At 38.4% G+C, this 19,046-nt stretch overlaps 1 protein-coding gene across 1 annotated transcript in view; it reads left to right on the top strand.

Annotated features, from left to right (window-relative positions):
- Window positions 1-6,492: 6,492 nt before the first annotated feature.
- mcu (mitochondrial calcium uniporter) overlaps window positions 6,493-19,046 on the top strand; it is a 97,556-nt gene continuing 85,002 nt past the window's right edge. The window contains exon 1 of the mRNA XM_056249634.1: window positions 6,493-6,708. Within this exon, the coding sequence (XP_056105609.1) occupies window positions 6,589-6,708 (120 nt within the window). The 5' untranslated portion in view covers window positions 6,493-6,588. The remainder of the gene's footprint in view (window positions 6,709-19,046) is intronic.

The raw sequence follows: 19,046 nt of genomic DNA, 5'->3' as shown, positions 1-19,046 counted from the left end.
CTCCTCCCCCTGGATTTTGTGTTCTGCAGTGAGGACCATCTCCCCTAAACCCTTAAATAGTCGAGTCAAGTCAAGTCACATTTATTTATATAGCGCTTTTTACAATACAGATTGTTTCAAAGCGGCTTTACAGAGATAACAGAAAAATGCAACAAAGTTTGTTTCCAGAAGAAAATAGCGTCACAGTCCAGCTTAAGTAAGTTCAGTGATGTTTAATTTTGTTGTAAAAAAGTTATTAATTTAGTTCATTTATATATATATATAGGCGCTCTGGAGAAAACCGTGATAGTCCACTACATGAGATAGCGGTTCTTGAATAAGAACCGCTATAACGCCAAAACAATCTGTTACCTTAAATTATATGTTTATCTCTGTAAAGCTGCTTTGAAACAATCCATTGTTAAAAGCGCTATATAAATGAAGATGACTTGACATGAGAGGACAGCCATTTGTCCTGAGCACTGCCATCAGCTAACATGCTTTCTTTTGTTCTAACCTCCTTTCAACCCACATTTAGTCCAAAAGTTCATGAATACTGGCTGTAGCTATACCTTAGGACTTAGTGTCAGCTAAATCAAACCCCTTCACAATTACTGAAGCACTCCGGTCCAGATTGTCAAGTTAAGAACAGAGCTTTTGTTTGGTTTTGACTTATCAGTCAGAGTTCGTGCAGATTCACTGATAAGACTCCTCAGTATTTTGAGAAGAGCAAATATGTGCCTGATTATCCCCCATGGCAACAAAGGAGAGACTCAGAGAGCATTGTAGGCAGAGAATCAGGATGTCAGCCATGTTTTCAGGCTGGTGTCATTGTTAGAAATGGGCCTTTAGGGGTCTGTGACTCAGCAACAGGTGTGAAAAAAAAGCCTCAATCACATGGCTCAAGTTAACGAATTACATAGGCCTTACAGCTGTTAAACGCACATGTTGTCCTAAAAACGAATGACGATCTATATAAAGCTTAAGTCTCAAGATGAGTCGAGGATTTGGTGGGTAGATATTCTGTAGTCTGAATAGTCCAGATTTGCTTGGACCAATGTCACAAACTAACAAAATGTCAAGCATTTAACACTTTAATTACACTGTTAATCACTTATAAAACATCCATATTAAATAGTTTTAAGTAAAATATATAATAATATGACAAAATAAACGTAACTGTAATAGGTTATACCAACAAAAGTTGTCTTAAAAGGGACCTATTATGCAAAATTCACTTAAAATGAACATAAATGTGTGTCGGCAATGTGTGTACACAACCACCCTTTAATGGTAAAAATCCACCCACTGCTCTTTTTTGAATCCCCATAAATCATTAGCAGTGTCTCAGAACAAGCCGTTTGCAGACTGTAGCTTTTGTGACATCACAAATGCTTAGACTCCGCCCACGACTGCTGACGTACTTAGCTCCGCCCCTCAGTGAGCTGTACACAGTCCGCCATGTTTATCTCCTCACCAGAGCATTTAACAGCAGCATTCAAGTAAGAAATGTATTCTTATTAAAGCTACTAAGTTATTCAATCAAGAGCAGAGAGTGATTTTCTGGTTTTCTTTAGTTGTATGATTTATATTAACAGCATATACAGCATAGGTACTATATATTACACTGCTTTCACTTTTATACACAGATCTAATATACACATGCAATTTCTTTACTTGCTGTTTACATTCACAGACATAACCGACTGTGAACTTTAAGTGAACTTTGTGTTTTTGACATAACCTTGTTGTGTGTATTTGATAGTTTAATGCAATAAGATGTGAAAGAGAACTTAGTTTAATACTCACGGGATGCTTCGTCTGACAGCCAGCTTTCTGTGCGCGCGCTTCAGATGTTTGTGCACAGAAAACCATATATAAGAAGTTTAGACTGATATGGCTTTAAAACGCATGCTGATAATAAACTTTCATGATGCAGGAGAACGGCAATGTCACGTGAGCGTGACTGCAAAACAGTTGATAATCAAAACCAATCAGATGTTTTGTTAGTTTTTGGCAGAGTATCCGAGGCCCGAGATGTAAAGGCTGTGCCCTCTTCTGGAAAGCGGGGGTGGGGAGCAGCAGCTCATTTGCATTTAGAGAATTATGCACTCGTTCGATGCAATCGTTCCACTTCAAAATTGGCATTTACAACATGGTATAATAAATTATCTATGGGGTATTTTGAGCTTAAACTTCACAGACATATTCTAGGGACTCCTGAGACCTACATCACATCTTGTAAAAAGGGACATAATAAGTCCCCTTTAAGGGTGAGGTCAGGTAGAAAGGTTTTTAACTAAACATTCCTTGTAAAACAATTAAAGCAGAAAATAAATATTCCAGCACAAATTGTACTGTTAAAGTGAATTCATTAATATTGACCAAATTCTACCAGATGTGATTTTGAGCTAAAAAAAAACCAATAGTCTTTACTCTTTAGTCTTTTTGCTAAGTTGCCAGGAAAAATGTAGATTCCCAAACAATTCCGAAAGTATGTTAGATTTATCCAAACAAATCATATAAATAAGAAGTTAACCTAGTTACCTAACCTGGCAAAAAATCTCATAAACAGACCAGGCTAGGCAGACTATAGCAGATTAGGCTATATTAGATATACTAGGTAGCTTAGTAACACATTAATATGCAAGTAATCTAGTCGGCTAGATATATTATATATATATATATATATATATATATTTTTTTTTTTACACTTAGCTGAAATAAAGACAAAAGGTATTTATCTGTTAAGTTGTGGTGCACATGATTTAAACCCATTCTTGTTTCTGTCAGGGTTCTGTCACTTTATTCTGTTCATTCTTGGTTTGGTGACAGAGCTCTGACGCTCCTATTGTCTTGTCATGGTGAGCGTGAGGTTTCGAGTTTGCTTGGGCTGTGCGCTCATTTGTCCACGTGAGTTGTTTTTTGTGTGCGGACCGTGGTGTTCGGAGCCCGGCACTTCGGTCTAGTTTGGTTTCGGTTCTGTTTTCTCCAAATACTGAAGCCGGATTTGTTCACTTTTTTGCAGCTGCACAAACCCATGGCATTTCAGCCCGCCTAAATTGGCGGAGCTGATTGCCAACCTACAGTCCTCCTATTCGGACTGTCTCTGGCTCCACGCACTTTTACCAAGTGCACAGGAATTCGCGTCATGAACTACCTCGACATCTGGCTGGTGTTGGCTCGGACACAGCACGAGCTCTGTGCTCACAGATTGCTGTTCCTTAGCCACCTGGAGCATCTTGGGCTCAGAATCAATTCAGCCAAGAGCTTCCTGTCTCCCAGCAAGCGAGTCGCTTTTCTGGGGGAAGTTATCGACTCGGCTCGGATGCGGGCCTGGATCATGCCGGAACGCTCACTGAGTATTCAGCGGCTAGCGGCATCTTTCAAAGTGTGGGCTGTCTTTCCCCTCAAAGATTTCCAGAGGTTTCTCGGCCTGATGACAGCCGCCTCCTCTGTAGAACCGCTGGGCCTGTTCCACATGCAGTCCCTGCAGTATTGGCTGAAAGCCTGAGTCCCGTCCCACTCTTGGCATCACGGACATGTGCGCCTCAGGGTGGACCATAGGCATTTGATTGGGACTGACCTCTAGATGGAAGGTTGTCACGACAGATGCCTGTCTCGGGTTGGAGCTCTGTGCGAACGCAAGCCGGCATTCGGCTCCTCGTCCAGCCTGGAGCAACGCCTACATATCAATGGCCTCGAAAGGATGGTGGTTTTTCTGTTTTTTTCTCAAAACCTTCCTTCCTTGTCCGTTTGGACAACATGACGGTGGTAGCCTTCATAAATCGCCAGGGCAGTTTTACAAGACGTGGTCTCATTACAAGCGAGACGCCTCCTCCTATGGGGACAGTGCAACCTGGGCTCCTTGAGGGCGGTGCACGTGCCGAGAATGGCCTCCTCCTGGGCTTGGTCCATCTGAGTCTCCATTGGGGATATTTGTGCGGCAGCCGGCTGGTCTTCGCCGTCTACCTTCGCTAGGTTTTATAACATGTTATAACATTGCCCTTCAGGCAAGGATCTTGTCTGCTTGATTGTCCTGCACCCCTAAATAGGGGTTCGGACTACCTTTGCTGAGGCTCCAGCCTCACTATTTAGCCTATGTTGCCTAGGGCCCTCGTGGTAGCACCAAAGCCAGGGAATATGAAACACGTCTTATTGTGCTTGAAAATGATTTAAAATCACATTAAAGCACACAGGAATCGAAATTTAAATTTTTTATAACAAGTTTCCAATTCCTGACCTTAAGTATCAGATTTATTCCCAATCCGATTGTATAACAGTGATTTTAAAACGTTTATTTAAAATGAAAAGGTACATTACAGGCCACAGTTCAGGTTTAGGCTTTTATCAATTGTGGTCATAAAAATGCAGGCAAACAAAGCAGTAAACCAAGCCTTAAGGGTGAGGAAAGAAACCGTGGGTGGAACCAAAGCTCAAAGGTAACACAAATCCCATCTGACCGGCCTTGTAGAGTTAAGGTGATGATACACAGGGCAACTTTTTGAGCAATGTTACTGGGCAATGTTGCCGTCAACGGGCAACCAGATGAGACACAGGGTCCACGACCGATCTAAATTATCCAGATAGAAATGTATTGCCCATTTTCAATGGGAAAGTGCCCAAGCAACAATTGCTCGGCAAGATTGCCCAGCAACATTGCTCAAAAAGTTGCCCTGTGTATCATCACCTTTAGTCCTTGGAAAACAGTTGTTCATAGATGTTCACATATAAATAGTAAAGTATAAAGACTTATTTGAAATATTTGAACATCAGCAGAGATTCAAGTAAGATGTAATGATCTTTGCATTAAGGGTGAAATTGTTAATGAAGTACATAGTAGATTCAAACGAACTATCAATAACAGACATCTATTTCTAACAGAAGAAAAAAATTAAATCCCACAATAAAACAAGACATCTGTCACTGTGTAATCTAAACAGTGGCACTGGTTCGGATCAATGCTAAAACTAATCCCTTATATTGATGCATGATCTAATGGAGTTGCTGTGTACGCATTAGAGTCATACGTTGAAGACGTGCACACAGTCAATCATAGGTTGAACTCTGGAATGTGTTAGACACAGTTTGAGCTACAGGGTGTGACCTACCATGCAACCCTTGAACGGACAAAAACATATATTTAAAAGCCTAAATTGTATTTGGCTGCTTAGGGATCTTTTTGAGATCAGAAACAACAAGACACCAGGACTCAGAGAAACACCATGCATACCAGATTGAATATCAATGAGTGTAAATTGTGCTGCTATTGCTTTAAGTGTATCAGATGTCTTAATAGAGTATATTAAATGCAGTTTGGCATTTTCACGTCCCATAACTCCAAATAACTGTTTGAAGGACAGACTAATAATAGAGACAATTATATAATGGACAGGATGGACCAGTTGCCAAGAGTCAAGAATGAATGACACAGTGACACAGTGGAACAGCAGGTTTAAGAAATATAGTCTACTCTTTTTATTTTGTATGTTTATAGAATTTAGTTGTTTCTTTAAAGTGATGGTTTACCCAGTAATGAAAAATCTGTCATCACTTGCTCTCCCCATAGTCGTTTCATATACGTGTATGACTTTCTGTATGTCATATTGGGATTGTGTTGTTTATGCCAGTTTTTAAGTCAGCACGAAACAGAAGTTTCGATAGTGTTTTCTCGTGAAACTGCTTCTCAGACAAGAAAAAAATCTAGGACGGGACTTGATTTTGTCCATTGTGAATTGATTGGATCATTACATCATTGTCATTTGCTATTGCTGCAATCACAAGTGAGTGACAGGTTGTCCAGCCCTCGCACCAGTAAACAAGTCATCAGAGAAGAGAAGTTGCAGCAAGAGGGATGGGAAATTATTTAGATTGAAGGTAAAAAAAAAAAAAAAAACATGTGCATGGATAAATAAGTTTTAATAAATACTGCAATATTCCGAAGAATTTGATTCCATTGTGACTTTAACATGGCTGACAAAACTGCTAGCCTAATGCACCAAGTAGCCGTGTGACTCTCTCAAAATACATCATTTCGGAAATAAAATATTAAGTATTTTACTTAGTGATTTAATATTGTATAATAATGTATATTCAATATATTATAATATAACTTTTTTTTTTCTTCCACAGAGAGAACACAAGCGTGCGAGCGTCCCGCGTTCTCTGATTGGCCGAGCTGGCGTTCTCTTCAAGTTGTCAAAACTACAGAGCTGCACCTCTTCTCATTGGACGAAAAGAGTTCGAAGCAGTGCCAGCAGGTAACCGCTCGGCCAATCAGAACTCTCCTTTAATGTTGTCCTAGAGACCGTGGTATTTCAGTCTACGACTTCCTTATACTGACATTTCAGAATGTGTTATGAGATATAACATTCTAACTGAGTTTCACCCATTAGAAATACTTTGCTTCGAACGCGGAACTACAGCATCCGTCTTTTGAAACATTTGTTGTGTAGGCAATAGGTGTGTGTGTGTAGTGTTGCGTGTGTGTGTGTATGAAATATTAGCCCAGCCCAGCAGCCCTTCCTATTTCCCCTCCCTTTCCTCCAACAGTCTCAGTCGGTTCGCCCGCAGCACTTGCGTTCTCTCGGCCGGGGATTCATTTCAGAGATGGCTGCAAAAGTGTGTAGATCGGTCCTCCTCCTGTCCCGGAGCAGCGGAGCCGTAGCCTCTTCTGCTTTCCCCGCATTCGGTGTCTCCTCACAGCGACAGCATCAGAGCACAAGAACGGTGAGTTCCTGGAATGGAAACCGAACATGGGTGCTGCTACTACCGCTGCTGCTGCTGGACAAGGGGAGGGTTGTGATGGGAGAGATAAGGGGGCTGGGTTCCTCTCTCTGGAGAGGATTAGATAAAAACAACCCGCCAAGAAGTGTTTTGGGACATTGCTGTCCGCATTGAGTGTTGTCGTGCATTGCACAGTGATGATCAGCAGTGCTGCATCATTAGTGCACTTTCAGTCTAGCTATAGAAGACGTCCCGTTTACTGGAGGCGTTTACACATGTGCAGTCAGTGTCTTGGCTTGGACTCATGTATGAACATTACATTTCAAGTTTGCATGCATGCTAGAGAATTGCAAGCGAGCGACCGGATGCGCTTTTGGCGCATTGGCTCCGTGCAATCCGTTCCTGGATAACCTTGAAAGCAACAGTGGTCTCAACTTTAACGCTGACTGCACGGACAACTCTGAGACATCACGCGCTCTCCGTGATTGATTACGTGGCATTGGACCGTTTCACTGATTTCAAGCATGCAACGTGTTCTTTCGAGCTTTGCCGATCTGGACGGACCTTATGAGTGTGTTTTGATCCACTGCAGTGTCCGATTGTGTGTGTGTGTGTGTGTGTGTGTGTGTGTGTGTAGGCTACAATGCGATCAGAGAGAGAGAGAGAATGACAGTGCGGCCGGACTCCTGCGTTCTCACAGGACGTTGCGTTTAAACGTTCTCGAGAAGCGTTTTTAAAAGTTGAACTATTCTTAACTTGACGCGCCGCCTAAAAACGCAACGTAACGTCCGTCTGACGCATGCGTACTCAGAATAAAAAATAAATAAAAAAACGCAAGAATGCGTACAGTGAGAACGCCCCCTGCTCGTCTGAGCACTGTCATTGGGGGGGATTAAGACTTTCTCTCAGTCTGAGGCTAAGCATGTTCAGGTCAGTTCTTCGTTTAATTATGCCACTCCTCCTCTTTACTCCCACACACCTCCCTTTCTTCCTGCGGGTGTTTCCCGTTTCCAGGGGCAAGCCTGTGGGTTTTCCTTTGAGCGAACTCCAGTGCGCATTGCTCAATGGCGCTCTAGCATGTTTTGGAAGCTCGTCAGCTGGAGAGAAGACATGCGGGCAGTCCCCGAGACACCACCATCATAGCTTTTGATTTGTTCCACCTCGATGACTTTCTAGTAAAAACGAGAAGAATGTGAAGAGGAAGGCCAGGAGTTCCCTTTCATGAGAACACAGCCTGGTTTTGGACGCTAACACATTTGATATACAGCTTAATATTCCACATTTATTAAAAGTATATATTTTTAAACAAAGTGCTGTGGTAGTTCCAGTTTTCTTGGCAATATTATTGTGGTAGTACCAGTAGGATACCATGGTATTTTTAAAACCTTACAGTACAATAGATAATACTTTATACTTACATACTTCATTTCCCACATTAGCAAAAACATGTTATTCTATGTTTTTTTGGACAAAGGATAGCATAGAAAAAACACGTTTTGGTACACCAGCATATTGCTAATACAGTGATATTGTATAGCTTACACTACCATATTTTATTGTCCATACCTAAAAACTTACTTTGTACTTATGTTTTTGGACAAGTTAGCTGTTTGGACCAGTTTTCTATACATAAATGATGATTTTTCAACCCAGGGTTACAAGAAAAATGTGCCTGTGTCGACATTTGCAAATGATACATCGTTGCTTCGTGAATGTGAATCTGGCTACGTTTTTCTTACGTTGCTTCACAGCAGTTCAGAAATGAAATGTCCAGTCAGCGCAGCGGTGCTAAAAATTAGTGCTCTATTGCGTTAACCTTCCCCATACACTAAACCCTACCCTAAATCTAACCAATTGTGTTAACAAACTAAACGTGATGAGAGAAATGCATTTGTAACAAATGTTTTATCTAGTGCTGTGTTGAAAAAATCGATTCACCAATTCTGAATCGATTTTCATATTAATTTCTAAAGATCGATCCGTAACTCAGAGGATCGATTTTAATAGGTTTACATTTTCCCCGTGAACTTTAACTTGCCGCGACTGGGAGATCCCTGTATGCGCATTGAAAGGCTTTCACTCAGCGCGCACATTGTTACGACAACGGGCTTTGAGTGAGTCATTAAACCGTTCATTCAACGAACACGTTCAAAAAAGCTGATTCATTAAAAGAGATGTAATGAAACAAGGTGTTAATTATTTTTTAACTTTGAGTTCCACTTTTCAAGGCTCAGCTGAGCAGCAATGCGTCGCATGGGTAACGCTGAAGCTGATGCTTCACTTATTAGAGACCAATATGGCATTGATTCAATGCGTGACTCGCTGATTTTATTTCCCCGCGGCTTCCTCGCGCAGTGGGATGCTGACCAGCGCTGCTGCTGACGCGCATTTATGGTAAATACCCGTGACGTGAACGTTAAAAGGATGATACGACAAATATTTCGCTTTCCTTTGACACGGCAACCTTTTTCACAAATACATATGACTTCAAAGACAGACGCAGGTAATCGCACGCGCTCTGCCGATCTCTCTCATTCACTGTCTGTGCGAAGCCTCTGTAGGCTACACATCACCACGATAAACAGTCTTGTTTGTTATCATTATGAACTTGTTTAACATTCAATACACATGCATGAAGTTCAAAACAAGAAGGGTATAGCCTTATAAAAAACGTGAATATCGCGGTTGCTGCGGTTACTTGCAATCCTCTGCGGTTACTGCTGCTGATACCTCTGCGTCCTCTGTCGTCTACACCAGTGCAAGTTTGTGAAAGCAGTTGTATCAACACTCTGGAAGGGGGATTGTTCTTTACAACCATCAATACTCCATTAATTTGCAGTTAAATGTCTATAATAATTGTATCAATATGTTGCATAACTACAGTCCTGTAATTCAACAGCTGGAAAAAAAATATGCTTTTTTCAAAAACACTTATCTTAATCTCGAAGATCGGATCGGATCGAATCGAATCGAATCGAATAATGATAATCGATTCAAGATCTTGAGAATCGGAATCGAATCGATTCTTGAAATTTGAATCGAAACCCAGCACTAGTTTTATCATGATGACTCGTGTTTAAGGGGACTCGTACCTGAGTGGACCACTCAATGCCGAACCAGTTCAGCTTCCAAGCAAGTTTACTACGTCAGAAAAGCCATACATATGGAGCTTATTATGTGATGCAAACATAGTTTACAGATAATGCAGGTCATGACAGCATTTTGCAAGGAACCTACACAAATAAATCTTTATTAATCAACAATCTGCCCATTTAATCATAATTTGTGTGAAAAGGAATTAAAGTTGTTGGTGTTTTACTGCCACTCGTGTTCATTTGAATTGTGCGTATAAGGTATGGATTCAGATTTTCAAAAAAATATAGGTAGAGGCATGTTTTTCCAATGAGTCGAGGTTGTGATTTTTAATTATTCAAAACTACCACTGTGACAATAAAGTGGCATTCTTTTAAGTTCCTCATGGTACGCTGTGGATTAAGCAGTCCCATCATGCATTTCTTGTGTTATTTGTTTATTTCTCTCTGGGCAGTAATATTTGTGGCTCTGCTGGCATTTATAGTGTTTTCCAAACCAAGCCGTGGCCTCTTACGGCGCTCTGCACAAACCTGTCAGGCTGAGACACGGCAGTGACAGGTCTCTGACAGAAAGGCCATGCTGCCCGAGCATCAAGTCTCAAAGCACCGTTTTATCATAAACATCCAAAGCACAGCTGTGAGGTGTTTAACGAATTGCTACAGCACAACGTTTTCCCTAAGGACTGTGCAGTTCAGTAGAAATAATAAGGCTTTGAGTGTCTAAAAACACTTTGATCCTTAGCTGGACATGAGCAGTGGAGAGTGCTAATGCTAAAAAACGTCCTCTTGGATCACGAGCTGAAACGCCAGTCGCAGTGTCAGATATTAATCCCGACTCTGATGTCAGACCCCTGAGATATGCACTTAACTCTTGTTAGCTCCCTATTGACTCAACTGTTCAATAAAAGCCTCCATTTTTGAATGTGGACAAGTACAGAGGCTGTACTCTGTGGTCCACTCCAGTGGCTTTCTGCCATGTCTTTTTAAGGATCATCATCAGTCTGGGCTGTGAATTGTTGACTTTACTCTGTTTCTTCAAGCATATGCAGAGAGCGGATGCGGAGGGTGAGCTAGCTTCAGGGTAGAGGGGTGTTCCTCTGCATACCTTAGAGATGTTAAAAGAAAAATGCAGCATTCTTTTCCAACCATCTGGAGTCATGCATTCCGTACCAACGATTTTTTTTCGGTCATATTAGCCATTTTACAATGTTTATGCTCCATTCAAAACGCATTAGATGAATCGCTTGTGGGGTCAATTATTGGTATTTACACAGACGATTAAATATCAGTGATGACATCATATTGAAGTGACTCAAGCCAGCATGTATGGAGTGTTTTTTCCATCGGCATGGCAGCAAACGTGTTGAACCTGGCCTTAAACATTTTAGAAGATGTGACAATCCAAAAAGTTTGGTTGCATATCAATTTAATGGGGTCATATGATGCGTTTTCATGGTTTCCTATTTCTTTAGTGCGTTATGTACAGTAGCTGTTTGCGAATGAATAAGGTCTGCAAATTTACAAGGCTCAAAGTTTCCCACAAAAAGATATCTAAAAGTGAAGGCAGATCCAGACCTAGCTAAAATGACCTACGTCACTAGGTGGAAATATATGCATGATGCCACCCAAATGCATATGCAAAGAAAGAGGGCGTGGCTTTAGTTATCGTAGTTGTCGCCGCCATGTCGTGAGACGCTTTTCTATGCGAGAGCAAAAGCACTTTATTTGGCCTTTCGAAAGTGGATGCAATTAGGTGATCTTTAAAAATAGCATCATGTGACCTCTTTAAATGTGTATATAATGTCATTTTAAAATCAAATGTTATTATATACTGGACGAATTTGTATTTTTACTGCCGTCACTCTCTCTTTGTGATCAAGAAATCATTCGGTTCCAGTATTTTCTTTTTAAGTGAACGGTTTTGAATTATAACCCTGCCCAGTGCCTGTTTATCCAATTTGGATTTAAGTGGCCCGATTAACTGCCGACGTGATTGACTGAGCGGCTTCAGTGATCTAGAGTAGCAGGGGAAGAGGGAGATTGGTCTCTAGACAGAGATTGCAACTCTCATTGTCCGTTTTGACAGCCAATGGTGAGACAACAACTGGGAACCGAATACCAGTTTGTGATCATCCTGAATTATGTTCCGGGTTGTTTTGGCTATCTAAACTATCTAAAAGGACAATGCTTGATGAGCAACATAACATGACTGATGTGTTCCTGTGGCTTTATATTTGTTTAATTTATATGGTTTTATAATACTGGTCTGCCTGTCTCTCTCAGTGAATGTCTCAATAAAGCATTCTCTTATCTGTTATAAGGAGCTCTATATGTTTTCAGATTGCTGTTGGCACTCAACTCTCCTTTGTGTTGATAAAAGAAAGCACCGCTGTGAGTAGAATGCTGACAAGTTCAAATGTGCTTAGATGCATGATCATATTAACAATGAGATTTTTCGCATTTCATTGCCAAAGTCATACACAATACATGGGACACTATTTTAGAGCATCCTGCCACAAGCACTTTAAAAAGTGGACAAACCAGCCTAATCATACTGGGATAGTTCACAAAAAAAAAAAGATAATTGTGTCATACTTTACTCATCATGTTGTTTTGGACCTTTGACACAAAATAATTTTTTTGTGTTTTTTTTTCTCCATACAATAAAGATTAATAGGGTCCATGTTGTTTTGGACCGCATGGTATGAACAAAAACTTTCCTGTATATCTTCTTTGGTGTTGATGATTTATGGGGCTTTGCACATTGCTACCATTTATGGTTGCATGAATAGTCATAGTAATGCTTGCCTTTGCAAACACACCTAATAATCAATATCTGGATGCTGATCAGACCCATTAGGATTTTAAGAATGAGTACTGGTAGTCTTTTAAATGGAGGTCTCTCTATGTTTTAACAATAGAGCGTGTCTTTTATTCAGCCTTGAGGAATGTCAGAAAGGGCAAACTCTGGGCTGAATAATAAGCTCAAAATTATGCAATACTCTTCCTTTATGTCTCATAAAAAGATGATCCATTGGTTCAGTGTTCATGATTGTGATAGTTGATGCAGTGACTGTTCCAAAGCCTTGTGAGATGACTACTGCCAGTCTACTGCATTCCCGAGGATCTTCTGTATGCAATGTCATTTAGTAGCTCCCTAAATGGGCAGCAAGTAACCCTGCTGCGTTTGCGTCTTCCAAATACTACGCCTCATGCATGGAAGACTTGATATCAGTACAAATGATATTAATAGTTTGGCATTTTCATATTGCTAAGCTAACAGCACAATACTTTAATATGCATAATTTAGTCAAAAGTAGTCCTTTTAATTTGATTATTATATTATTAATATTTTTTTGGTATTGAATAAATTTCTCTTGCTTTCAGCGTTTTGAATGATTTTTTTTCCCCACAGTGCATGATATTTCAAGGATGCATGAAATGTTGGCTTAGAAAATTCGGTTAAAATAAGGTGACTTCTTGGAAAAGCCTTTGTCCCTGTAGCATGATGTCTTAACTAGGTTTTGGAACAGAGCCTTTCAAATTTCTGTCAAATCACACAATTTGTGCCAAACATAAAATTCAGCTTTAGACCGTTTCACTTATCCTCATTTGCAATATTGTGTCTTATAGCCATCTTCTATCTGTACTTAATCAGTTTAAGTTGGCTAAAATTAAGTGGTTCTTGAGTGTGGCAAGGACAGGGTAGTATTTAGCATTTTAGGCGACAATATTGAAGGTTATTAGAGCTGCTTTTAGTACAAGTCCCCTTACATGAAGGCTTGACCTCCTCAGTGGTACTGTGGTGCTTTTCTATTGCCCATAGGTGCAAGTCATGCTTAATGCGGGCAGTAATGGAGGCCGGTGAGAGTAATGTGATGATGGATGAGGAGATGGTTGGTTACCCCTTCTGCACGGATGTTTCTTCTAGATTCTGATAATGTTATGAAGCCTGGCCCTCTCATTGGTTAGTGAATATTGGATGCATCACAATGTCTCTCTCTCCATTGAGGATCTGCATCAGCTTGGTAAATTAGGCTTTTAGACGAAGGTCATCCGAGCTGAGATTCCGGTCGGACGGATGCAGCATGTTAACGATAGGTTGGTGTAATGCTGAATGAATGCGTGATTGGGTTGATAATGGTTTCTACGTGCTTTTACTTGTGAAATGCTTCATGATATGCTCCAAATATACGTTTAATGGTTTGCAGATATGCATATTTTGAGTCGTTGAAGGTTTTATCACTTCTACACTTCTTGCAGTCTTCTTTTTCTTTCTGGATGTCGTTATTAACCTTCCCCTGCTCGTTTTCATTATTCAGCTTTTATTTAATTGCACAACAGTGAATGAAATCTGCCTTATTTGATTTGAAGTAGTTCATCATTTTGAGCACCTCGCTTGAAACCCATGAGCTCAGGGGGAAACCACAAATTGTAAGCGATTGTTTGCCTGGCATACTCAAGTCAAGACCCTGTCATTTGTAGTCAGTGTGGGAAATATTAAGCCTGGGATTTTTTTAAAAGAAGTTTTTATTGATGGAATTGTGGAAATTTATTAATGGAATATGAATGATATTAAAATAAAAGGAGGAAACGGGCAATAAAGAAATAGGAAAGACTTATGCATATATTTCTAAGATGTCTAAGTTATAAGATGTTATTGTCATGCTTCCCAGAATTTCCATAGTTGATACAAATAGAAATAAAATGTTGATACCATTGCAAAAACTAATATCCACTCTTTAGTTTTAAAAGTCAAATATTAATATGAGCATGCCCAGGTGAAAAAAAAGTGTACTTGAGTGCACTAAAAAAACACTTAAATACAAGAAAGTATATTTGTAGTATATTCTTACTTTTTGTGCTAAAGAAAACTGTAAAAATTATGCACTATAAATACACTAATTAAGTGTAATTGCGAAAGTATATTAAATACCATTGATATTTTAAATGTATTTTTAGTGCAATTTTTTTGCATTTTAATATATTTCTAACAAGTGTACTAGAAGTGCATTGGTAATAAATATATGCTTAATTACACTTTTAAGAAATATGCTAAACACAAGCATAATTTTAATATATATTCAAACAAATGCACTATAAGTACATTGGTATTAAATATATGCTTAATTATACTTTTAAGAAATATGCTAAACACAAGCATAATTTTAATATATTTCTAACAAATGCACTAATAAATATATGCTTAATTATACTTTTAAGAAATATGCTAAATCATACAATTTTTGTGAAGTTTTATTGTATTTAAAGAAAACATACTTATGTTGCTCTTTGTGTAAGAACATAGCAAAATGGTTAAGCTTTTAGTATGTTTAAAGTACTTTTTAAACACTTAGGCCTACTGCAGTATATTTTAATATTTATATATTTATCATTTTAATATTTTGGGGGGAAAATTACATTTATAATGTACCAACTTATAATGTATTATAGACATTTGTCAACTATTATTAAGCATTGCAATAAGCCTACTTAAAATTAATATTGTTCACCTTTACTTGATTAAAGGCTACTTAAAAGGCTGTTGTCCATTACGATACATTTATACTGAAATTCCCACAAGGATTTTAACATCATATTATTTGAAATGCATCATATACATTTTCCAAAGATGTTTAAATGTTTTCATAAAAGTTGTTGTACTTGTTTAAATTTGAACAATATGCATAACACCTGTGACTAGTCCTGATTGGTTCCAGAGCCGTTGAACGGCTGTGATTGGTTCTTATGATTATGACCTCATTTCACTCGAGCTTCAGTTCCTGTGCGTATGTTCCTTGAATGTGATTAGATTTAGAAGTCTACATTTAAACTGTTAAAGTATAATAGCGATCGTGTTTGTTGAGAGGACTTGGAGGAAACCACGCGATTCATATGTAGGTGATGTTTTTTTCCGATTAACTTTTTCAAACGTGAACAGTTTCGGTGAATCGTTTATCGGAGGGATATAAATATCTCGGGTTTCATTACAATATCTCAGTTTTTCTTTCGATGATTAACGGAATTATTTAGTAATGTAGCCATCCTTTACATTACAAATCAGATATGATGACACACGGACTGTGAAAAGGGTCTCTTAGCCAATATTTGCCTTTATTACCCTTGTTAGAAAATGCAACAACGAAAGGTTTGTGTCGTGGAAAAAAACACTGTTAAGTTATATTTTGTTGTTGTTGTTGTTGTTGTTTTTTTGTTTTTGTTTTCCTAAGGTTTGTTTGGGAAAGGATTGTAAAATTTAAAAAAGAAAAGAAAATCGTGTTTTGTTCATATTTAAGATACGTAGGCCTACTGTATGCTGTAGTTTAATAATTTTAGTTTAAGCTTGCCACTTGTGTTCTTTTTCCCCCGCCTATAAGGTCTGTTTGGACTTGTTCGTGAATAACGTCTCAAAAAATTTAAGTGTTTTTCAAGAAAGCGATGCTGTTTGTTTGTACATTACATAGCCTACCTGTGCTGTGTGGTATCCTTTTAAACTATGGGTGTTTACATTTACATGAATTACATTTACTTTTATCAAATATAATTTTTAGCATAAATGAGGCAGAAAATGCTACTGATAACACAGTAATAGTGTACTTGACTACTTTTTAAATAAACCATTATTTAATTGTTTTATAAAGGTACTGTTAACATAGTTAAAATATATTGGAAATAAATTATTTACTATATAAAAAATATGTGACCAATACATAAATATGATTTGTATATATTATATATTCTTATATTTTAAATAATTTATAAGTGTATTTAAAAATGCATTAAAGATAGGTTCAATTGTACTAAAAGGGATAACAAAATAAAAAAAATTAAAGCTGAAATAGTATGTTAAAAGCATATTTTAGTTAATCTTCAGTGTGTGTCAAAATAGCACAGTTGAGTACACTTAGTTGATCTTAAGTTTATCTTAAGAAGTACTAAAGTTAAGCTTTTAGTATATTAAGTACAAAATTAGTGCGCGAAAATAGAGCACTTTAAGTACATTATGGAAGTGTACTAAGTGCACTTAAATAATGTAATTTAGTGTACTTTTTTTGACAAAGAAATACACCTTAAGTATAATATATATGTATTTATAATATATCATTATTATATTTTAAATAATTTATTTGTACAATTAAAATGCATTAAAAATGGGTTTTAGATATACTAAAAGTGGTAACAAAATACATTTTTTTTTAAAGGTTGAAATAGTATATTAAAAATATATTTAAGTTCATCTTCAGTGTGTGTCAAAATAGCACAGTTGAGTACACTCAGTTGAGCTTAAGTTTATCTTAAGAAGTACTAAAGTTAAGCTTTTAGTATATTAAGTACAAAATTAGTGCGCGAAAATAGAACACTTTAAGTACATTATGGAAGTGTACTAAGTGCACTTAAATAAAATGTATTTTAGTGAACTTTTTTTTCACCTGGGTGATATAGCATGTCGCCTTCAATTATTTCTCAATGACGTCATTGAGAGGTTTTTCAAGCAATTATTTAATGCAAGTAACACACATACAAACTATAAAACAAATATACAAGAGGAGTAAACCGTGTTTGAAGTGCAAAATATCAGATCTGTGCGAAGTCTAATGCGTTTTTGAGACATGTACAGTTTTTGTCCCACTTGTTTACATTTGCATTAATTTGTTAGGAATGGCATTTTGGACCAAAAACCAAATTTGACACATTCAGCCACATTACCGCATGGGACGAATCAAAGTACCAGTACTTTTGAAATCCCTACCTTTGTATTTAAATATATAAGATAGTGTTTGTCAGTTAGACTGCATATAGCATCAGGAAATTAACAGATATTGCATTGCACTGAGGTTTGGAGTGAGATTATTTTATTTGCATTTCCAGCCCTTGTCATTCTTATCAGTGGATTTTTATGGCTGCCTTTTATCTTGCACTGCTTCGAAACCACATAATACTACTTCACAACAGGAGTTGAGCCACTATCTATCTTTTCAAAAACCTATGGCAACCTCCACCTTTTACTTTCCCCTACTTTTTTGGTTTATTGTGGCCCATGTGGAACTAAAGCCGCGTTTCCACCGCAGGAACTTTTCCCAGGTTTTAGGGACTTTGGGGTGGTACTCCGTGTGTTTCGACCCCAGGAACGAGGGTCTAAATGAAGTTCCGGGTAAAAATTCCCCCCCCAGAAAGTCCCTGCTTGCGAGGTAGTACTTTTTCAAAGTTCAGGAACTTTTGGGGGTGGGACTTGGTCGCTGAACATGCTGATTGGTTGAGTTCATGCCGTATTTTGATTGGTTTACTCCATGTAGCATTTTATTTCAACCACCATTTTTAAAAGTCTGTTGCGGTGCGTGTGGAGTAAGAGTTGTTTGCTATTCGAATCAATGGAGTTGAAAAAATGTGCCTAATCTTCGCGGTACTTTAGACGGCGATGGAAACGCAGACAGCAACAGGTCTGGTGGAAAAAAAGTTCCTGGGACAAATTGTTCTGGGTGCTTTCGGTGGAAACGGGCCTTAAATGGGGTGGATTTATATTTTTAAGCATTTTTGTTCGTCAAAAAAAAAAAGAGGTTTTCTTTCTTAGTGTTGGTTTAAGTTCTAAACTTATAAGAGGCTCCCTGTGCATGGTCATGCATGGCCTGTGCAGGGCATTGACATTTGTAGGCTTATGTTTGTTTTGTAGCTGAAAGTTTAAGGGAGACACTTCTGTCTTCTGTCCTGATCACTTCTTACCAGGGTCAGCGGGGCTGGAGTTGGAGTTTGAAAAGAACCTAAAGCTTTGAAACTGTTTTCAGAGGTCATTAAGGGGAACTGAGCGGGGAAGTGATAAGTATTGACCTTGCTATGGTTTTGTGGTGGATCTGTTGCAATGTCAACAGTTCATGTTGTGTGAAATACTTCTGCCTTGTATTTCAAATACCTAGGCCGCATGTAACTCTCACACAAAGGGCAGACAGAAAGACGTAACCGAATTCATGTTAAAGAGTTAAATTTACTCATCCTTATGTCATTTCAAACCTTTATAACTTTCTTCCAAGGAGAAACACTGAGTGTGGTTTCTCTTGTACTCTTCCATGTAATGAAAGTGAATGAGGATCTGGTCGGTTGAGCTCCAAAGTAAAAAAGAAATCACTATAAAAGGTGAATGCATTTGGTCCATATAACTTGTGTACTATATTCCTCTTCTAACAATACACAGTATTGTCTCACAGTACCTTTGAGAAATAGACCCTGACATAAGTTCACTTCAGTTATCCCAAGCTA

The sequence above is a fragment of the Rhinichthys klamathensis genome, unplaced genomic scaffold (genome assembly GCF_029890125.1).
Source record: "Rhinichthys klamathensis goyatoka isolate OS25496 unplaced genomic scaffold, OSU_Roscu_1.1 h1tg000003l_1, whole genome shotgun sequence".
Lineage (NCBI taxonomy): Eukaryota > Metazoa > Chordata > Actinopteri > Cypriniformes > Leuciscidae > Rhinichthys > Rhinichthys klamathensis.
Note: the sequence above shows the minus strand (reverse complement) of the source record. Positions and strands in the feature narration are given on the sequence as shown.